The 15,639-nt window shown below is 41.0% G+C and overlaps 2 protein-coding genes across 2 annotated transcripts in view; both read left to right on the forward strand.

Annotated features, from left to right (window-relative positions):
* The first annotated feature begins 3,572 nt into the window (after positions 1-3,572).
* med31 (mediator complex subunit 31) lies at positions 3,573-7,970 on the forward strand. Its single transcript, XM_050041334.1, has 5 exons — positions 3,573-3,777; positions 5,313-5,387; positions 5,984-6,080; positions 6,728-6,816; positions 6,861-7,970. Exons 1-5 carry the CDS (start codon positions 3,768-3,770, stop codon positions 6,983-6,985), a joined length of 396 nt encoding a protein of 131 aa, XP_049897291.1. The 5' UTR covers positions 3,573-3,767; the 3' UTR covers positions 6,986-7,970.
* A 1,987-nt stretch (positions 7,971-9,957) lies between these two features.
* The window catches only part of LOC126388290 (uncharacterized), a 17,757-nt gene continuing 12,075 nt past the window's right edge, over positions 9,958-15,639 (forward strand). The window contains exons 1-4 of the mRNA XM_050041328.1: positions 9,958-10,090; positions 13,687-13,781; positions 13,945-14,157; positions 14,251-14,389. Coding sequence (XP_049897285.1) covers positions 13,955-14,157; positions 14,251-14,389 — 342 coding nt within the window. The 5' untranslated portion in view covers positions 9,958-10,090; positions 13,687-13,781; positions 13,945-13,954. The remainder of the gene's footprint in view (positions 10,091-13,686; positions 13,782-13,944; positions 14,158-14,250; positions 14,390-15,639) is intronic.

Genomic DNA, 15,639 nt, shown 5'->3' on the forward strand with positions numbered 1-15,639 from the left:
CGAGTGATTGAATTATTAACGCATTGAGACTGTACAAATATAAACTGTACACGTCATCAGCATATCATGATACAACGCTTCCTCTGAGATCCTACGAATGTTATTATGTTGTTGTTTTTTTGTAATGTTGGGTTCACACTACACGACATTTCTGTCCCTTCAGACGGTCTCTATGTCATATCAGGAGGTTGTGGAGTCATAAACTCTCGCTGTGTGTCCACGACCAATCATTACTGGTTGTCTCTCACAATGTGTGTGATGTCATCAGATTATTCTTTTCCTGTTTTTATTATTATTATTGTTATTGTTATTATTATCTCAGTCACTGTGTTTGTTCATGTTTGAGCTGAACTGTTACTGTGGTAACATAAAAAGTGTCACCAGGTGGGCGGAGCTACATTTGAAGTACCACATGCAAACTATGACAGTCACTGAATCCTCCACAGGAAGTTCCTCCAAATGTTTCACAATAAAAGCCTTTTTAGAAAATGAAGGGATTCTCTCAGCTGAAATGATAAGAGGCTTTTAATTTGAAACAGAAACAGGAAGTGTTGAGTTTGATTAAACTAAGAACAGAATGCTAAATGGTGTGGTGTGTTTGAGATGCAGCTGGTAGCCTCTGCAGCTGTGCTGAGTAAAGGCCCAGACACTATCCGTGAGTTTGATTCCTTTATATCCTCCATTATGAAGAAAGAACATTCTTTGCTAGCTTGATGCTAATGGCAGTACTCAGCGGGTTGATAAAGTGCCTCTGCTGTTTCCTTTTCACTCTGTGGGCTAACGTCCCTACAGGAAATATCTAAAAGGCTGGGCTGTTGTTGTCATACAGTTTCCATGGCAACAGATCGCTCTGTGTTCCTATTGGTCAAAGTGACGGCTGTGACGGGAGAAGTCGTGGACGACAAGAAGAAAATCAAACATGCTAGACTTTCTGTCATGACATTGTGAGGCGTCTCAGACGAGGCATCAGCTGTCGTCTACTATGACACACTACACCAGATGAAACCATGGATTATGGATTATTGTGTACGACACTCATTGATGTTCACGATCTGAGCCGACACCGTACGTCGCAGCATCGAGCTGTAATCAGGCTGATGTTGTGTGAAGTGAACCCAACATAACTGTTTTTATTTAAAAGACAAAGAAGGTGTAAGGGTGTGAAAAGGTCAAGTCACAGAACATTTGTCACATCCTGGCACACAGCGTCACACTTTTCTCAGCGGCGTTTATACACGATCTGTTTCTCCCTATATTTTGTACATTTTTCAGCTGAGGCCTCAAAATAAAAATGAGTCTTTCCAAACAGTAGCTTTGGTTTATAAGTTTGTAATCCGATGTCGGAGAATCAAGTCGTAGCCATTCCCGAGTTCTGGCTTCTTCCTGCGACCGGATGAAAGTATCTTTAGTAAGTATTTATTTTTGTATGGGACAACTGTGTGTATTTTTATAGGTGTAATGTAGATAGAAAACTTACTCTTCCCAGTCTCATTAATCTCAGTTGCAGTCTCTTGCCAGTATGGTTGTATGTTTGGGCCCAGAGAACAAGATAATGATTGGTCAGTGAGGCTCCCGGCTCAGGGACCTTTAGTTTCACGTCTCTGTCTGGTCGTCCTCTGTTGTTCAAATGTCCGATTCTTCCTCCCATTTTTGTTTCATATATTTTGTAGAATGATTCTTTGACATTTGGATTCTTGATCACTTGCAGAGATCCAAGGGGAGAGGAGGTAGCAACACAACTCCACCTAATGGAGGCTGACGGCGCCCCAGATTCAAACATCCAAAAACACATAATTGAAACCACAAAATATCTCCATACTGCTCGTCCGTAGTGATCCAAGTGTCCTGAAGCCCCGACATAAAAAGTTGTTTGGAAAAACCTTATTTGAACTCTGTTTTTAGCCTCATTGTAGCCTGTAGCTCTGACTTATTTGAACTCTGTTTTTAGCCTCATTGTAGCCTGTAGCTCTGACTGCCTCTCTGGGCACTGTATTACAACAACAACTTTTTATGTCGGGGCTTCAGGACACTTGGATCACTACGGACGAGCAGTATGGAGATATTTTGTGGTTTCAATTATGTGTTTTTGGATGTTTGAATCTGGGGCGCCGTCAGCCTCCATTAGGTGGAGTTGTGTTGCTACCTCCTCTCCCCTTGGATCTCCGCAAGTGATGTGAGGACTCTAAAACTTCACCTGAGCCTCCCTCGGCATATGGGTGAGTAGATAATGGCTGAATTTTCATTTTTGGGTGCACTATCCCTTTAATGCTTTGAAATGCTTTATTGAAGTATTCCCTAACTTGCAGGCGTCCTAGTCCAAATGTTTTCGATACATCCCATAGCTCTGTAGTTTCCTGTTGGAGGTGATTGAACAGAGAGACGCGAGACCTCGTCTGACCCACAGTTTAAAGCCAGCAGGTTCAAATATGACCCACCTCTAGATTCCTGTCTGTTTCTGCGATTGTAATTTCCTCATTTCATCATACCACAGCTTGATAAAAAAATAAAGTCCTTTGGTTCAGTTTGCTGTAGCTCCTTACAGCCTGACCTTTACCTACGCCTCATGTCGCCCTGTGTCAGTTGTATTTGAACACACTACATGGACTACATCCGACGGCCAAGTAGCACGTACGTTCTGCGCCTGCGTGAGAGAGAGCGGAGTGAGAGAGTGGTACATCCTGTCAGCCGAGGGGTTTCCTATCTGTGCAGCCGAGCACCGCAGCACCTCCACGGACTATTACATCCAGACGGTCCCAGTGTTTCCTCCTCAGGCTCCACTTCACTCAGCTGCCCGATAAACCCGCTGCTTCTTCCCACTTAACAGTACAACTGCAGTCTGTGAGGGCTCAGTCTGCAGGTCCAGAGGGTGGACGTCTGGATTCAGTCTAAAGCTGCGTATCGAATCACAAACTTTTTCATTTTACTTTCAGTGTGTGCTGCAGCTGCTCTTAAAAAGTACGTACCTTCCTCACGTTACGTCCTGAACTTTGACCCTCTCACACACATATATCCGTTACCTTGGAGATAAAACAAAATGCTGTCTTTTGCTCTGATGTCGTTATTTTGAAATAAGTACTAACTGCACACACTGTAGATTCACGTCAGATTCATGGTATATTCACTGTAGTAAAATTACAGAGGCCGGACACTTCTTCATCTGTCACTGCAGCTTCTGACAGATTTCAACCAGTTGTCAACCACCAGACACTGACTGTCATGTCCTCTCCTCCTGAACGCTGGTCTGGACAGTTTTAGCCCACTAACTATCCCACTATTGGCAATGATACTACTGTACTTTCAATAAAGCAATCGTACTATCAAATTCACAAACACTCTGTCTGAATACATTGCTCTTCTTAATGGGTTCAGTTGACTATTTAATCTGTAATTTCCTATGACCTGTATCCCAAACACACACCATGTGAAACTGTACGTGGGCCCCTGTGCAGCGGGTATGGACCAAGTGTGGACTAGTTGTGTTAATTTCAACAGAATGTAATTAAAGTGTCTGTTGTTAAATGTCTCCCTCTGGCGGTCACAACATGAACAGCAGGTGCCGTAAAGTGACGGAAATTACCGGAAACAGACACGGGGCTGACTTCCGGCAAATATGGCTTCACATTCTTGATTGTGGTGTTTAAGAAGAAACAAACACACACATTCACTCAGGAGTGAATTTAATCGTGTTTTAACCAAATAGTTAACGTTGTTATTTAGATATAGACAGTCTGCTGTGTTCTGGACCGGATCTGACCGCTGCTGTCGTCATGGAAACAGGTTTGTAGCCAATATTGTAGCTACGTGATCCGCTAGTGTTAGCTTGTTAGCATAACCGTCAGAAGAGGACGAAACTGCGTCACTAAATTAACTTAATCACGATTTGTGAGCAGTAAAATAATTTATTAGCGACGACTGAAGTGTACACGGAACTGACGTCACCATTCGGCTTTTTCACAATTAATAAATGATTAGATTTAGTCTGTGTACTGCGGATCTGAAGGCGCGGTATTTGTTCAAAGAGATTTATCAGTTACATGCATTCACATCATGATTGTTCATATACACACGTAATGTATCACATTACTTAAGGCAGTGTTACATCAATATGTTGTTTGTCAGCTAGGTATCTGCGTAAGGGTGTCTTATAGCCTGTCCGAAGGCAGTGCAGTACCGAAATACATCCAAAATGAATTCAGTTTTAAGGACAGCCTCTTTTATCAACATAAATATGTGCGTTTGATAATAAACTTAAACATCTTATGAATACCTGAGACTGTCTTTTGAAATCGGCACACATTAAATTCACCAGTAAATTCAACAAAGTGTTAAACTAACCTGTGACTACAAAGCTTCCAGTGTCCAGCTGATAAACAACGCAGCGTTAAATCACGTCATATTTGAATGGAGTCTGGTGCGTAGTTACACGCACTTAATGCATAATTGTTACACGCAAAACATCACGTTAATTAAAACATTGGTACATTTATGTATAGTTAATGTCAACTGGTGTTCGCCAGTTGGCATCAACTTGCAGCGCTATTCAGAACTACATCAGAAATTAATCCACATAACGACAACATCATTTACCAACAAAAAGAAGTGTGTTATAAAGATGATTTTAAACACTTAATTACTACATGAGACTGACTCTTTAAATCGGCACACACTGGATTCACCAGTGAAGTCAATAAATTGTCAAACTGACTTGTGATCACAATGCCTCCAGTGTTAAGTTGATGAACAACGCAGCGTTAAATTGCTACATATTTAAATGGAGTCTGGTGCGTGCAGTCGCGGTGTGTTGGATTTTGTTTTTTCTCAAAGGGATCATTACTCACATGCATTCACATTATGATTGATTACATACATTTTGAACATGTTGATACAAACATTGTTACACTGATATTTAGTTATTGTCCTCGTTTAGCTGGTACGGGCGCAGTGCTGTTCCAAACTACATCCAAAATAATCCAGTTTCAAGGACAGCCTCATTTATCAGCAAAAATACGTGTGTTTTATAATGACTTAAAATATTTTGTGAACAGCTGAGGTTGACTCTTCAGATCGGTACACATTCAATTCACCAGTAAATTCAATTTATCATGTGACTGACTGGTGAGTGTGTGACTTCCTGTATTCAGCTGATGACGGATGGAGCCTTAAATTAATACAAATTTGAACAGTTTGGTGCCATGTCTCATTTAAAAGGCACTTTGCTGATAGTCCAGTGATCACCAACAGTCTTTCAGTTGTTGATATGAATTCATGACGTAGAGGAAATAAAATGTTTCACACATGTGTTTGTGCTGCAGAGGAACAGGCCAGGAACCGTTTCCAGTCTGAACTGGAGTTCATCCAGTGTCTGGCCAACCCAAACTACCTCAACTGTGAGTGACAGCAGCTCCACTGTTTCTATACATGTTTGGTTTGATTACTCTGAGTTTATGACACCTGTTTTCACCATTAGAAAGTCTTTTTTCCAGATTGTATTGATGGACTTAGCTGTTAGTTTATTTTCAGCCAGTTTTTATGTAGAAGATCACTTCATTCAAAGAAACCAACTGTATCATATTGTTGTCTCTATTTGCCCTTTAATTACGGCCAGATTACAGAGTTCTTCCCTGAAAACGTCTCTGGAAATCATTAACCAGCTCTGACATTTAAACATTTAAACATGACGACATGAACTGTGTTTTAAAGCTCTCTGCACAGACTGAGTACAACTGATATTAATAGTTACATTGATCCTGGAAATACTATATTTTATTCATTTATTTATTTTGCTGCCTGAAAAGCAGTTGTATTCAAAAGTACTGGGTTTAATAAATAATTGAACATGAAGCATGAAGTCTAAAGGAAAGATTTAAATAAACCAGAGTCTGTCAGAGCAGCACATTGAGGCGGCCGTGCACTGCAGGTGTATGTTGATGATCATAAAGGTGGTGGTGGTTTGATCTGATAACTGTCCTGTTTGTGTGATCAGTTCTGGCTCAGAGAGGTTTCCTGAGAGAAAGACCGTTCATCAACTACCTCAAGTACCTGCTGTACTGGAAGGAACCCGAGTACGCCAAGTTCCTCAAGTAAGAACCGTCGCTGTGATCTGTTCACTGAGTCTGCCAACAAGCACAGTTCCTTCATCACCACAAACACGCTCTGGAGTTTGGTTCATGCACCATACTGCTGCCACTAATACTCACTACAGCATTGAATGTAGATTCATCCTCCACTGAAAATAGTCCCCGACTTCTTCAGTAGTTTGGAGCAGAGCGACACAGACGGAGGTCAGACTGTGACGAGACATGAACAAAAACATAATTCAAATCAATCTTTATTTATAAAACATCTTTCATATAAGTCAGTGCAGTTTACAGAGCGTCACATGACGTACAGGCCGAAAATAAGACAGAAACAGTGCAGAGACAAGAAGAAGAAAAGAAGAATAAAAATTCTGATAATACAAAAAAAGAAAAGAAAAACAGGAATAGAAATGACGACACTAAAAAAATTTAAAGCAATAATAATACAGATGATAAAAGTCTTAAATTAAAGTTCGAATAAAAGTAAATCAAATAGATTCAAAGACAAAAAAACAAATAAGATACATAAGAGATAAAAACATGTAGTGATGATCTTCATTATCCGAAGCTCCCTCCTCTGACAGGTACGACTCCGATCAGTACAGAGTGTGTATTAACCTCACTTCCTGTCTGATGGGGTCCCTCCGCAGGTATCCTCACTGCCTCCACATGCTGGAGCTGCTGCAGTACGAACACTTCAGGAAGGAGCTGGTCAACGCGCAGTGCGCCAAGTTCATCGACGAGCAGCAGCTGCTGCACTGGCAGCACTACTCCAGGAAACGCACGAGCAGCAGCTGCTGCACTGGCAGCACTACTCCAGGAAACGCACCCGGCTGCAGCAGGCGCTGGCCGAGCAGCAGCAGCCACAGCAGCAGCCGCCGCCGCACGGCAACGCCACCACCAAGTGACGATGATGTCACTGAACTGTGCAGAGAAACGTGTGTGGATTAAAGCTGGACTGATGCTGGATTGATGAGGCAGGTGTCGAAGTTTACGAGTTTAAAAAAGCACGTTCTCTATAAGGATCCTTCAAACGTGACCTGAGGGACGTTTTACAGAGAAACAATAAACCTGACAGATCTCTGATCAGCTGATGATGACATCACATCAGACGGGTTGTCTGTGTCTTCAGTGTTTGGATCCTCATGTAGCGGACTTCATTCGGACAAAATAAACGACAACGTTTTGAACTTCCTGTTGGAAATTTCATGGTTAAAAAAAAAAAATCGACACTCAGTCGTTGAATATCTTCAGTTTTCCTCCTGAAACAGGATGACATCATCAGGGGGAAGGACACGACTGTTTCCTGGAACTCAAACATTTCAGTCACAGATTTGTTCATAAAATTCATCATGGGAAGAAAAATGAAAATACAAACTTACTGGAAGGAAGGAAGTCGTGTCAGCGGCCCGTCAGCTGGGAAGAAGCGACGTGTGGTCGCTGTGACGTGAAAACAAACGTGATTTATTCTCACACGCAAAAGTCTCTTTATTTAAGTCGATACAAACTCTGGACAGGAAAATTAAAGATGGCTCCGTGCTGACACTTCTCATTAGAAGATGCATCATTTTAAGTACCAGCGTCATTTTTTCTTCCAGCTGGTTTGTCTCTAAGAGATTTCCTTCCATCCAGTGAGTTCTGATTTTTAACTTCATTTCTGAGACTAATTCTCAGAGTGGATCTGTGACTGAAATGTTGACGCAGGGCCGAGAGCTGTGATGCTCAGTCCTGGATTCAGAGGAAGATGTCAGATTTTACTGGTCAATAATCAATAATAAGTGATGACTGCTCCGACACGCTGCATCCTGATTCATGCTTATTTACACGTCCCTGATCATTATTATGATTATCAATACTTTGCCTTTCTTTTTAATAAAATATTTGAAACTTGAAGCTTTTCCATTGATTTACTGTTGTTGTCAACAAGAACTATTCACATCATAAACATCTGCACCATTAACAAACATCTTCTTCACTGGAGTCGACTTTTTATTCTCGAGACTAGCCGTGATTTATTTATTTTACAACATGCAAAGAGACACAAAAGAAACACGAAGAATCAGTTCACTGATGAAAATAACAAACTTTTTAAGAATAAAGTCGAACATGAAACACTGAAGTCTGTCAACAGAACAAATAGATTTGTAGAAACTGTGACATTTATCTTTTTACTGATTAATTACCAACATATTTATTAGCACACACAATTATTCAATTCAATCAATTTTATTTATAAAGCCCAATATCACAAATCACAATTTGCCTCACAGGGCTTTACAGCATACGACATCCCTCTGTCCTTATGACCCTCACAGCTGATCAGGAAAAACTCCCCAAAAAACCCTTTAACGGGGAAAAAACACGGTAGAAACCTCAGGAAGAGCAACTGAGGAGGGATCCCTCTTCCAGGACGGACAGACGTGCAATAGATGTCGTACAGAACAGATCAACATGATAATTTTATATATTAGAAAATAAATACATTTTTATATATAAAAGCACTTGTACAATTTATATAAATTGTACAAGTGCTCATTTATTTTGTGCCTAATTATTGTATTGATATAATTTAGTCATTTAAGTATCAGTTCATTCAGTTCTATTTATTTTATTTATTTTTTTGTCCACCGATTCCGTGGGAAAAATATTTTGAAATTCCTGCTCAAGTAAAAATAATTATTACTTTTTTATTTCAAATTATTAATTACATTTTTCTATTGAACCACAGATATCAGCGTTAAGTACATGTTAGCTCCAGTGTTTTGTATAAAAAGTTGTGCAGTTATTTATTTGTTTATTTTTTGCTCCACTGAAATTTTGAAGCATTCTCGCTTTTATTCTGTAGAATCGGGTCGGAACATGTTTGTATGAAGTTTACTGGAACAGCCTGACCTTGACTAGAATGGAATCCTATCGGCTCCGCTGCCGTGCCGGAGCGCAGACGCAACCAACACGCATCTGGTGGAAATTGGCCTTAATTCTATACACGCTTATTTATTCCTGTGTCCATTTCACAATTAATGTTTTAATTTCATATTAATTTATTTCTTATTTATTCCTGTGTCCATTTCACAATTAATGTTTTAATTTCATATTAATTTATTTTTTACAACATTTATTTATTAATGAATCACTTTTTTTGTCCACTGTTTTTTAGGGAAATATATATATATATATATATATATATATATATATATATATATATATGTGTGTGTGTGTGTGTGTATTAAAAAATCATTAATTGCATTTTTTTTTTCTTCAACCACATTCAGTTAAATATCAGAGTTAAGTTTTCTATAAGAAGTTGTGCAGTATTTGTGCTTTTTTCTTCCACTGAAAGTTTGAAGCGATCTCGCTTTTATTCTGTAGGATCGGGTCGGAACATGTTTGTGTGAAGTTTACTGGAACAGCCTGGCCCTTATTATATACATGTGCTTATTTATTTGTGTCCATTTCATAAGGATTGTATTGATTTTATTTATTCATAATCTCTCAAGACAGATTCTGCAATTTACACTGTAGTTGTAAAGGAAGAAAAAAAAGTTGTTTTTTTCTTCCTTTTACCAATGGATTTCCAGATTGATTTATTCATGAATCACTTTTTTATTTTTAAATGTAGAAATAATTATTACAAACAAAAAAACATTTATCGAATTTTTTTCTTCAAACTCAACCTGTCAAATAGTAGAGTTAAGTTCAGGTTATCGCGAGTGTTTAAATCAGAAGGTGTGGATTTTTTTTATTTTATTTTTTAAATATTTTTATTTTGATTTTGAAACGATATCGCTTTTATTCTGAAGGACTCATACCGGAAGTTGTTTATGTGACGTGTTCCGGAACAGCCTGGCCCTCGAGCCTCCTCTATTCACTACACCTCTGTCGTTGATTCAGAACTGTTCCGGTGTTGTGACGCAAACCGGTTCCTTCGCTAAATGATCTCGCACCAACTGGTTGTTGATTTCAGCACCGAAAACTCGTGACACCGGAACTGACACCGACTAACGGAGACCACGGTAACACTACTCATTTTGTTTAATATATTTAATGTCGTTACAAAGCTGACGGTTTTAGCTAGTGACGTAGGTTTGTAGTTTGTGACCGTTGTTCAGAAAGATTCAATCAAACTGCGGTTAGCTTGTTAGCTTGTAGCCTGTTAGCTGTTACACAAAGTAAATGAAACATAAGGTTTTAATTTGAGGATTTAAAGTCCAGTTATTCTGAGAGCTCAGAGGAAACTCTCTACACGTGTTTATTTTGTGTGTGAACGTGTAACAATGAATAGTTAAGTGTGGAAACTGTCCGCAGGTCAAAGTTCACACAGACTGATAGGTAGGTACAGTTATAAAGTGACTCGTTCACCTGAAATCACTTCACTACATGTTAATTTGACATTTTCATATGATCATAGTCTCTTTTTTTTGCAAAATTCAAGCAGAAATCAATTCATCATCACATGATATTGAAATGAAATTACATTTTATGAAGACCAAAAATTGGTGTGAAGAGCGGGCCGTACTCACACAGCTTCTTTTACACAGGGTCATCCCTACTTACAAAATTCTAAGAAAATTCTTGTGATGTTTTCTTAGAATTTCCCCTTAAAGTTAAGACTACATGGTGAAGATGAAAGTTATTCACAGACCATCTCAGACCTTTAAAGAGCTCTTACAGTGACAACTGTCAGGAGCAGTTAGCAGGACTTTTAAGAGTTTCTGAATCAGAGGAGAAAATGGTGGAAACACAAAGAGGTCTGAGAAATATTCTCCAGATGCTGAATGACACTGAGTAAATTAAATACTACAGATTAGTGCGGGATAATATGTGTGGCTGACGTCAATAGAGATACGCACACGTTTTCTGCTCAACAAAATAACACTAGAAATAAAATGATCACATCATGAAGTAAAACTGTAAAAACACATCAGAGCAGCAGTGATGAGTTGAGTATGTCTCAACCTTCATCAGCAGTGATCACACCAACGCTGTCACTGTCTGCAGTTCATCTCATGTCCACTGGGTGTCCTCACACCTTACAGGCTCACAGAGGGACGTGTCTCTGACAACCAATCACATCTGTTAAAGGAATGCATCACACCCAAGCAGCAACCTCCAGGAATGACAAGTGAAGCCAATGCAGAAGTGCCAAAAACTGTAGTTCGTTGAATGGCCACTTGAGGCAGGCTCCAAAAGCGAGTCGATCCCCATAGACCCCCATGTTACAGCAGAAATAAACATGTTTACAGCCCGGTACAAAAAACGGTTTTGGTCTCTATAGCTAATTTCCCCTCTCATGACAACTGTACGGGGGGTGAATTTTTTTTTTATAACTCATCCATTAAAATTTTATTAAGGCTTAAAGTTACGCACAGTTAAGGGCGTGGTCACTTTGAGTGACAGGTGGCTAACTAGCCGCTGGCTGTCTGCTAGGCGTCATCTCAGCTAATTCGTAAGTCGTTGAACCTTACCTCTCAGCCGTGTTTGTGCCTTTTGGATATTTTGTTTCGTGAGGGAGCTGGTACCAAACGGGAGCAGCCAACATAACAGGGCTAGCCAAAGTAGCGTAGCTTGTTAGCCTAGCTTGTTAGCCTTAGCTAACTTAGCAGCTTCGAGTGAGGTGGGCGTGTTTAAGCAACCAGGCTTTGGCCTGCCTCTTTGCCCAGTTTTGATTGGCCGGGAGTTGGGCGGAGTCAGGCACTGCCAAGATGGCGACGGCCAGAGCCTACTACTTTGAGCTTCAAACCCGCACCTCAGAAACCAATGGGTGACGTCACTGTGACTGTGTCCATATTTTTATACAGTCTATGATCGCACCTAGCAACAGGGTCGACCACACCTCCTCACTGAGGTCACAGTTTCTGTCCCTTCCTTGAGTTTTTTTTGTTTGTTTTTACTTTGTATATATATTTTTAACAGTTGACATTCAGTTTGTATACAGAGTGGTGAGTAATGACCAAAAATTACAAATGAAATAATGAAACAAGCGAGCACAAACCTCAGTGACAGCGATGTGACAATGCAACACCAATAAATAAAATAAATAAATCAGACACAACTAGGGACGTGTCACATCAACTCGTTCATGATATTATTTTAATGTCATACAAAAATTCCAATCATGATACTCGCAATATTTTAACTTGTTGACGTGTTGACTTCGTACTGTTACCCACGGCAACAACAAGCATGTCTGAAAGTGAAATGGTGATGGACTCTGCGGTGGTTCCAAAAGGAGGAGGAGCTTCAGTAGTGTTGAATAAACTGTGGCGTCGGCTCAGAGGGAGCTCATTCAGCAGCACAGTGATTCTACCCTGAAATATTGTGATATTTTTTAGGGCCATATCGCCCACCCATAGACACAAATACAAACACACATGAACACACACAGTGGTTCACCTAATTAGTTATAAAGTTGTAAGATTTGCATAAATTAATAGTTTTGTGGGGGGGTTTTTTGGGGGGGGGGCAGATTTTTAAGTTTGATATTGTATATAACCCTAACCCTATCTTTACAGGGACCTAGTCTTACCTTTAAGAAGAAATTCTAACAATTTTCTCAGAATATTGTTTCTAGGAGCGACTCTGTGTTTGAGGCAGCTTTGTGAATATGAGCCCTCGACTTTTTAGTTTGACTCCACTGATGCTTTGAAGACAAGGACCAAAAAAACCCACCTAATTTGCATAAGTATAATTGAAAATGTGGATAACATTGTTTGTTAGCTTTTCACCACGGTAGGGGTGGAAATCACAAGTTTCATCACAAGTGATGAGGGTTGCAGCGATACACCAGTGATACACCAGTTCCAAGGTATATACTGTCATATAAAAGTTTTGGGTTTTTTTTTTGTTTTTTTGGGGGGGGGGGGGGGGGGGGGCAGCAAAGACATGTCACGGTCGGCAGTGGTCGCCGTCTTGTGATGAAGCTGAAGTTGAAGCTACGTCACAAACTTCTTAACTTTTGACATCACAGCTGGGGACGACAAGGAGCCTGTTGGCCCTACATGATTTCACACTAAGTACCAAAACTTGTCGAATAGAAGCCGTCAGTAATGTTTGTTGGGTCTGTAATGATTTGGTACCACCATCAATAATGCAAATGCTAAGGTTAGTGTTTGCTAGCTAGCTAACTCGCTTCTAGCTACGGCAGCAGATTTTAATCAGCATCAATGTTGTGGTGTAAGTTTGGTTTATGTTTGGGTGGAAAAAGTGGTCAAATGTTCCGTTTAAAAAGACGACGAAGAGGAAGAGGCGATTAAAAATTTTAAAAAAGCCATCATCATCTCCAGTAAGCGCACAATGGCAGTGTGCGATTTGAGACAACACCAACCTGTTAAATTAGTGCACGACACAGGAAGTACGTAGTGTAATAATAGAAGTATGAGGTTTGAGACACAGTCTGTGTCTTAAGGCTTGGGGGGAGTCCAACATTTCTGCTGTGTCCTGAGTGTTCGGTCATTCTGGTTAATCAAAACCAAACATGCCCACTGAGGTTAATGTGTAGGAGAGGAGGAGGGACGAGGCCTGTGGATCATCTTGAGTAAACGAGTCACGATTTGTGGAAAGAGACGTGATGTTGAGCTTTTCAAATGGATTTTTTTGGTGTGTCATGTAGTTCCATTACTGGAGAGACACCGACATCTCTACGGCGATCTCTGCAACACTCAGCAACTTGCATCAAACTATCTGGATCAATAAACAGCTCTACAGGTGAGAGGAAAGGTAGTTCTGATTTTAGGGTGAACTGTCCCTTTAATCCTTGGATATATTTGATGTTTGGTTTCTGTAGCTGAAAGTTTGCAGGAGTCACAGTCGACTGAAAAACCTACAGAATAATAAAACGTATAATAAACACCATCTTTGTCTCCATCAGGACGTGAGCGATGCTGCAGCGGGTGGCGGTGGTTGGTGCTGGGGCGGCGGGACTCTGTGCAGCCAGACACATCCTGTCCCGCCTGAACAGCTTCATCCCCCCGGTGGTGTTTGAGCTCTCTGACAGCGTGGGCGGCACCTGGTGTTACACTGACCACGTTGGGACGTACGACAACGGCCGTCCGGTTCTCAGCAGCATGTACAGAGACCTGCAGTACGTCTGTGATGTCATCAAAGAGAACTCATTTTCCTCTGAATGAAATCCACATGTGGTCCAGAGTTTAACAGCTCCGCCTCCTCCCAACAGAACCAACCTGCCCAAAGAGGTGATGATGTTCCCTGACTTCCCCTTCGACCCCCAGCTGAACAGCTTCCTGTCTCATCAGGAGGTTCGGACGTACCTGGAGAGATACTGTCAGAGCCACAACATCCGGCCGCACATAAGGGTGAGTCGACCTCCAGCAGGTCACATGACTCACTGACATTTAACAGGAACTACAATTATTATTTCTACCCAATCAGTGACAGAGACCAGACAGCAGTGAGGAACTAATTTAATTCACACCACCAAGAAAAACGCTGACGTGTTGTCCTGTAAGGTCCCGATCACACAGGAAGTGTTTCAGCAGCTGGAGGCGACTTTTTCTAACAGTTTTTAATGAGAATGAAGCTTTTTGCTCGCTGTTTTTGTCCCTTACCTCTCTGTGCTTGAGGCATCTGGCATTTTTGCCGGAGCGTTCTGAACGTTATCTTTTTCTAATTGTCCAATGGGATGATTTGAGAGGCGGGCTTTCTGTGGTGGTCATGACAACAAGTTTACAGTTGGTGAACAATGGAGGAGAAACTGGTGGTAGTGGTTGCTGGATACCCAGAGCTATACGGCCTGATGACAGACAGCAGGTTGTCAAACTGCCCCTGAGTCATCCTAAAATCTGCCTGTAAACGTCCATGATGGAGGAGAAGCTCCTGGACCAACTGGTGGTACTCCCCATGATCCAGCCTCTTTTTTAGGGTCTCATGTACCCACACAGATCTCTGTTTATCTGCTGACAGCCTCTCACCCTCAACCAGAGCTACAGACAGCACCCTCTGCCTCAACATGTCAGCAGCTACACACTGATTACTGCAGGATACATACAAATAAATTAATAAATAAACAGTAGACTGATTACACAGGAAGGTTAGGGTATGGAGGTGAGTCTGTGGTTGCCTGGCAACAATAAAAAGGCACAGCAAGTGTTTTTTTTCCCACTAGTGGCATTCAGTTTTTTTTAAAAAAAGGCAGTGCAGCGCTCCTTGTGTTTTGCAACCTGCAAAACACTCTCTGTGTGATCGGGGCCTAAGACCAAGGCCAGCGGCTGGTGCAGCAACGTCTATTTTGCTTTGACAAGTCAAAATCACTTCGTATTTTCACTTCACATATACGCTCAGTAAACTCTGGGCTTCACTGTCCGTCCATTTGTCCATGTTTTCCTCCATTTTTGTGCCTCCGCACTGGTGACAGTCGTGGCCGAAGGCATTATCTTACTATATAATGACAAACACTCTGTGTGTGTGTGTGTGTGTGTGTGTGTGTGTGTGTGTGTGTGTGTGTGTGTGTGTGTGTGTGTGTGTGTCTGTTCCATGTTTTTCTCCTCACTGACTTGGTCAATCCATGTGAAATTTGGCACAGTGGTAGAGGGTCATGGGAGGATGC

The sequence above is a fragment of the Epinephelus moara genome, chromosome 3 (genome assembly GCF_006386435.1).
Source record: "Epinephelus moara isolate mb chromosome 3, YSFRI_EMoa_1.0, whole genome shotgun sequence".
In the NCBI taxonomy this organism is placed as follows: Eukaryota; Metazoa; Chordata; class Actinopteri; order Perciformes; family Serranidae; genus Epinephelus; species Epinephelus moara.

Excerpts from the sequence above, each read along its gene's own strand:
- med31 (XM_050041334.1), top strand. Across the intron at positions 5,388-5,983 it reads CAACCCAAACTACCTCAACT|TTCTGGCTCAGAGAGGTTTC; the intron begins GTGAGTGACAGC and ends TTGTGTGATCAG. Across the intron at positions 6,817-6,860 it reads GCAGTGCGCCAAGTTCATCG|ACGAGCAGCAGCTGCTGCAC; the intron begins ACGAGCAGCAGC and ends TCCAGGAAACGC.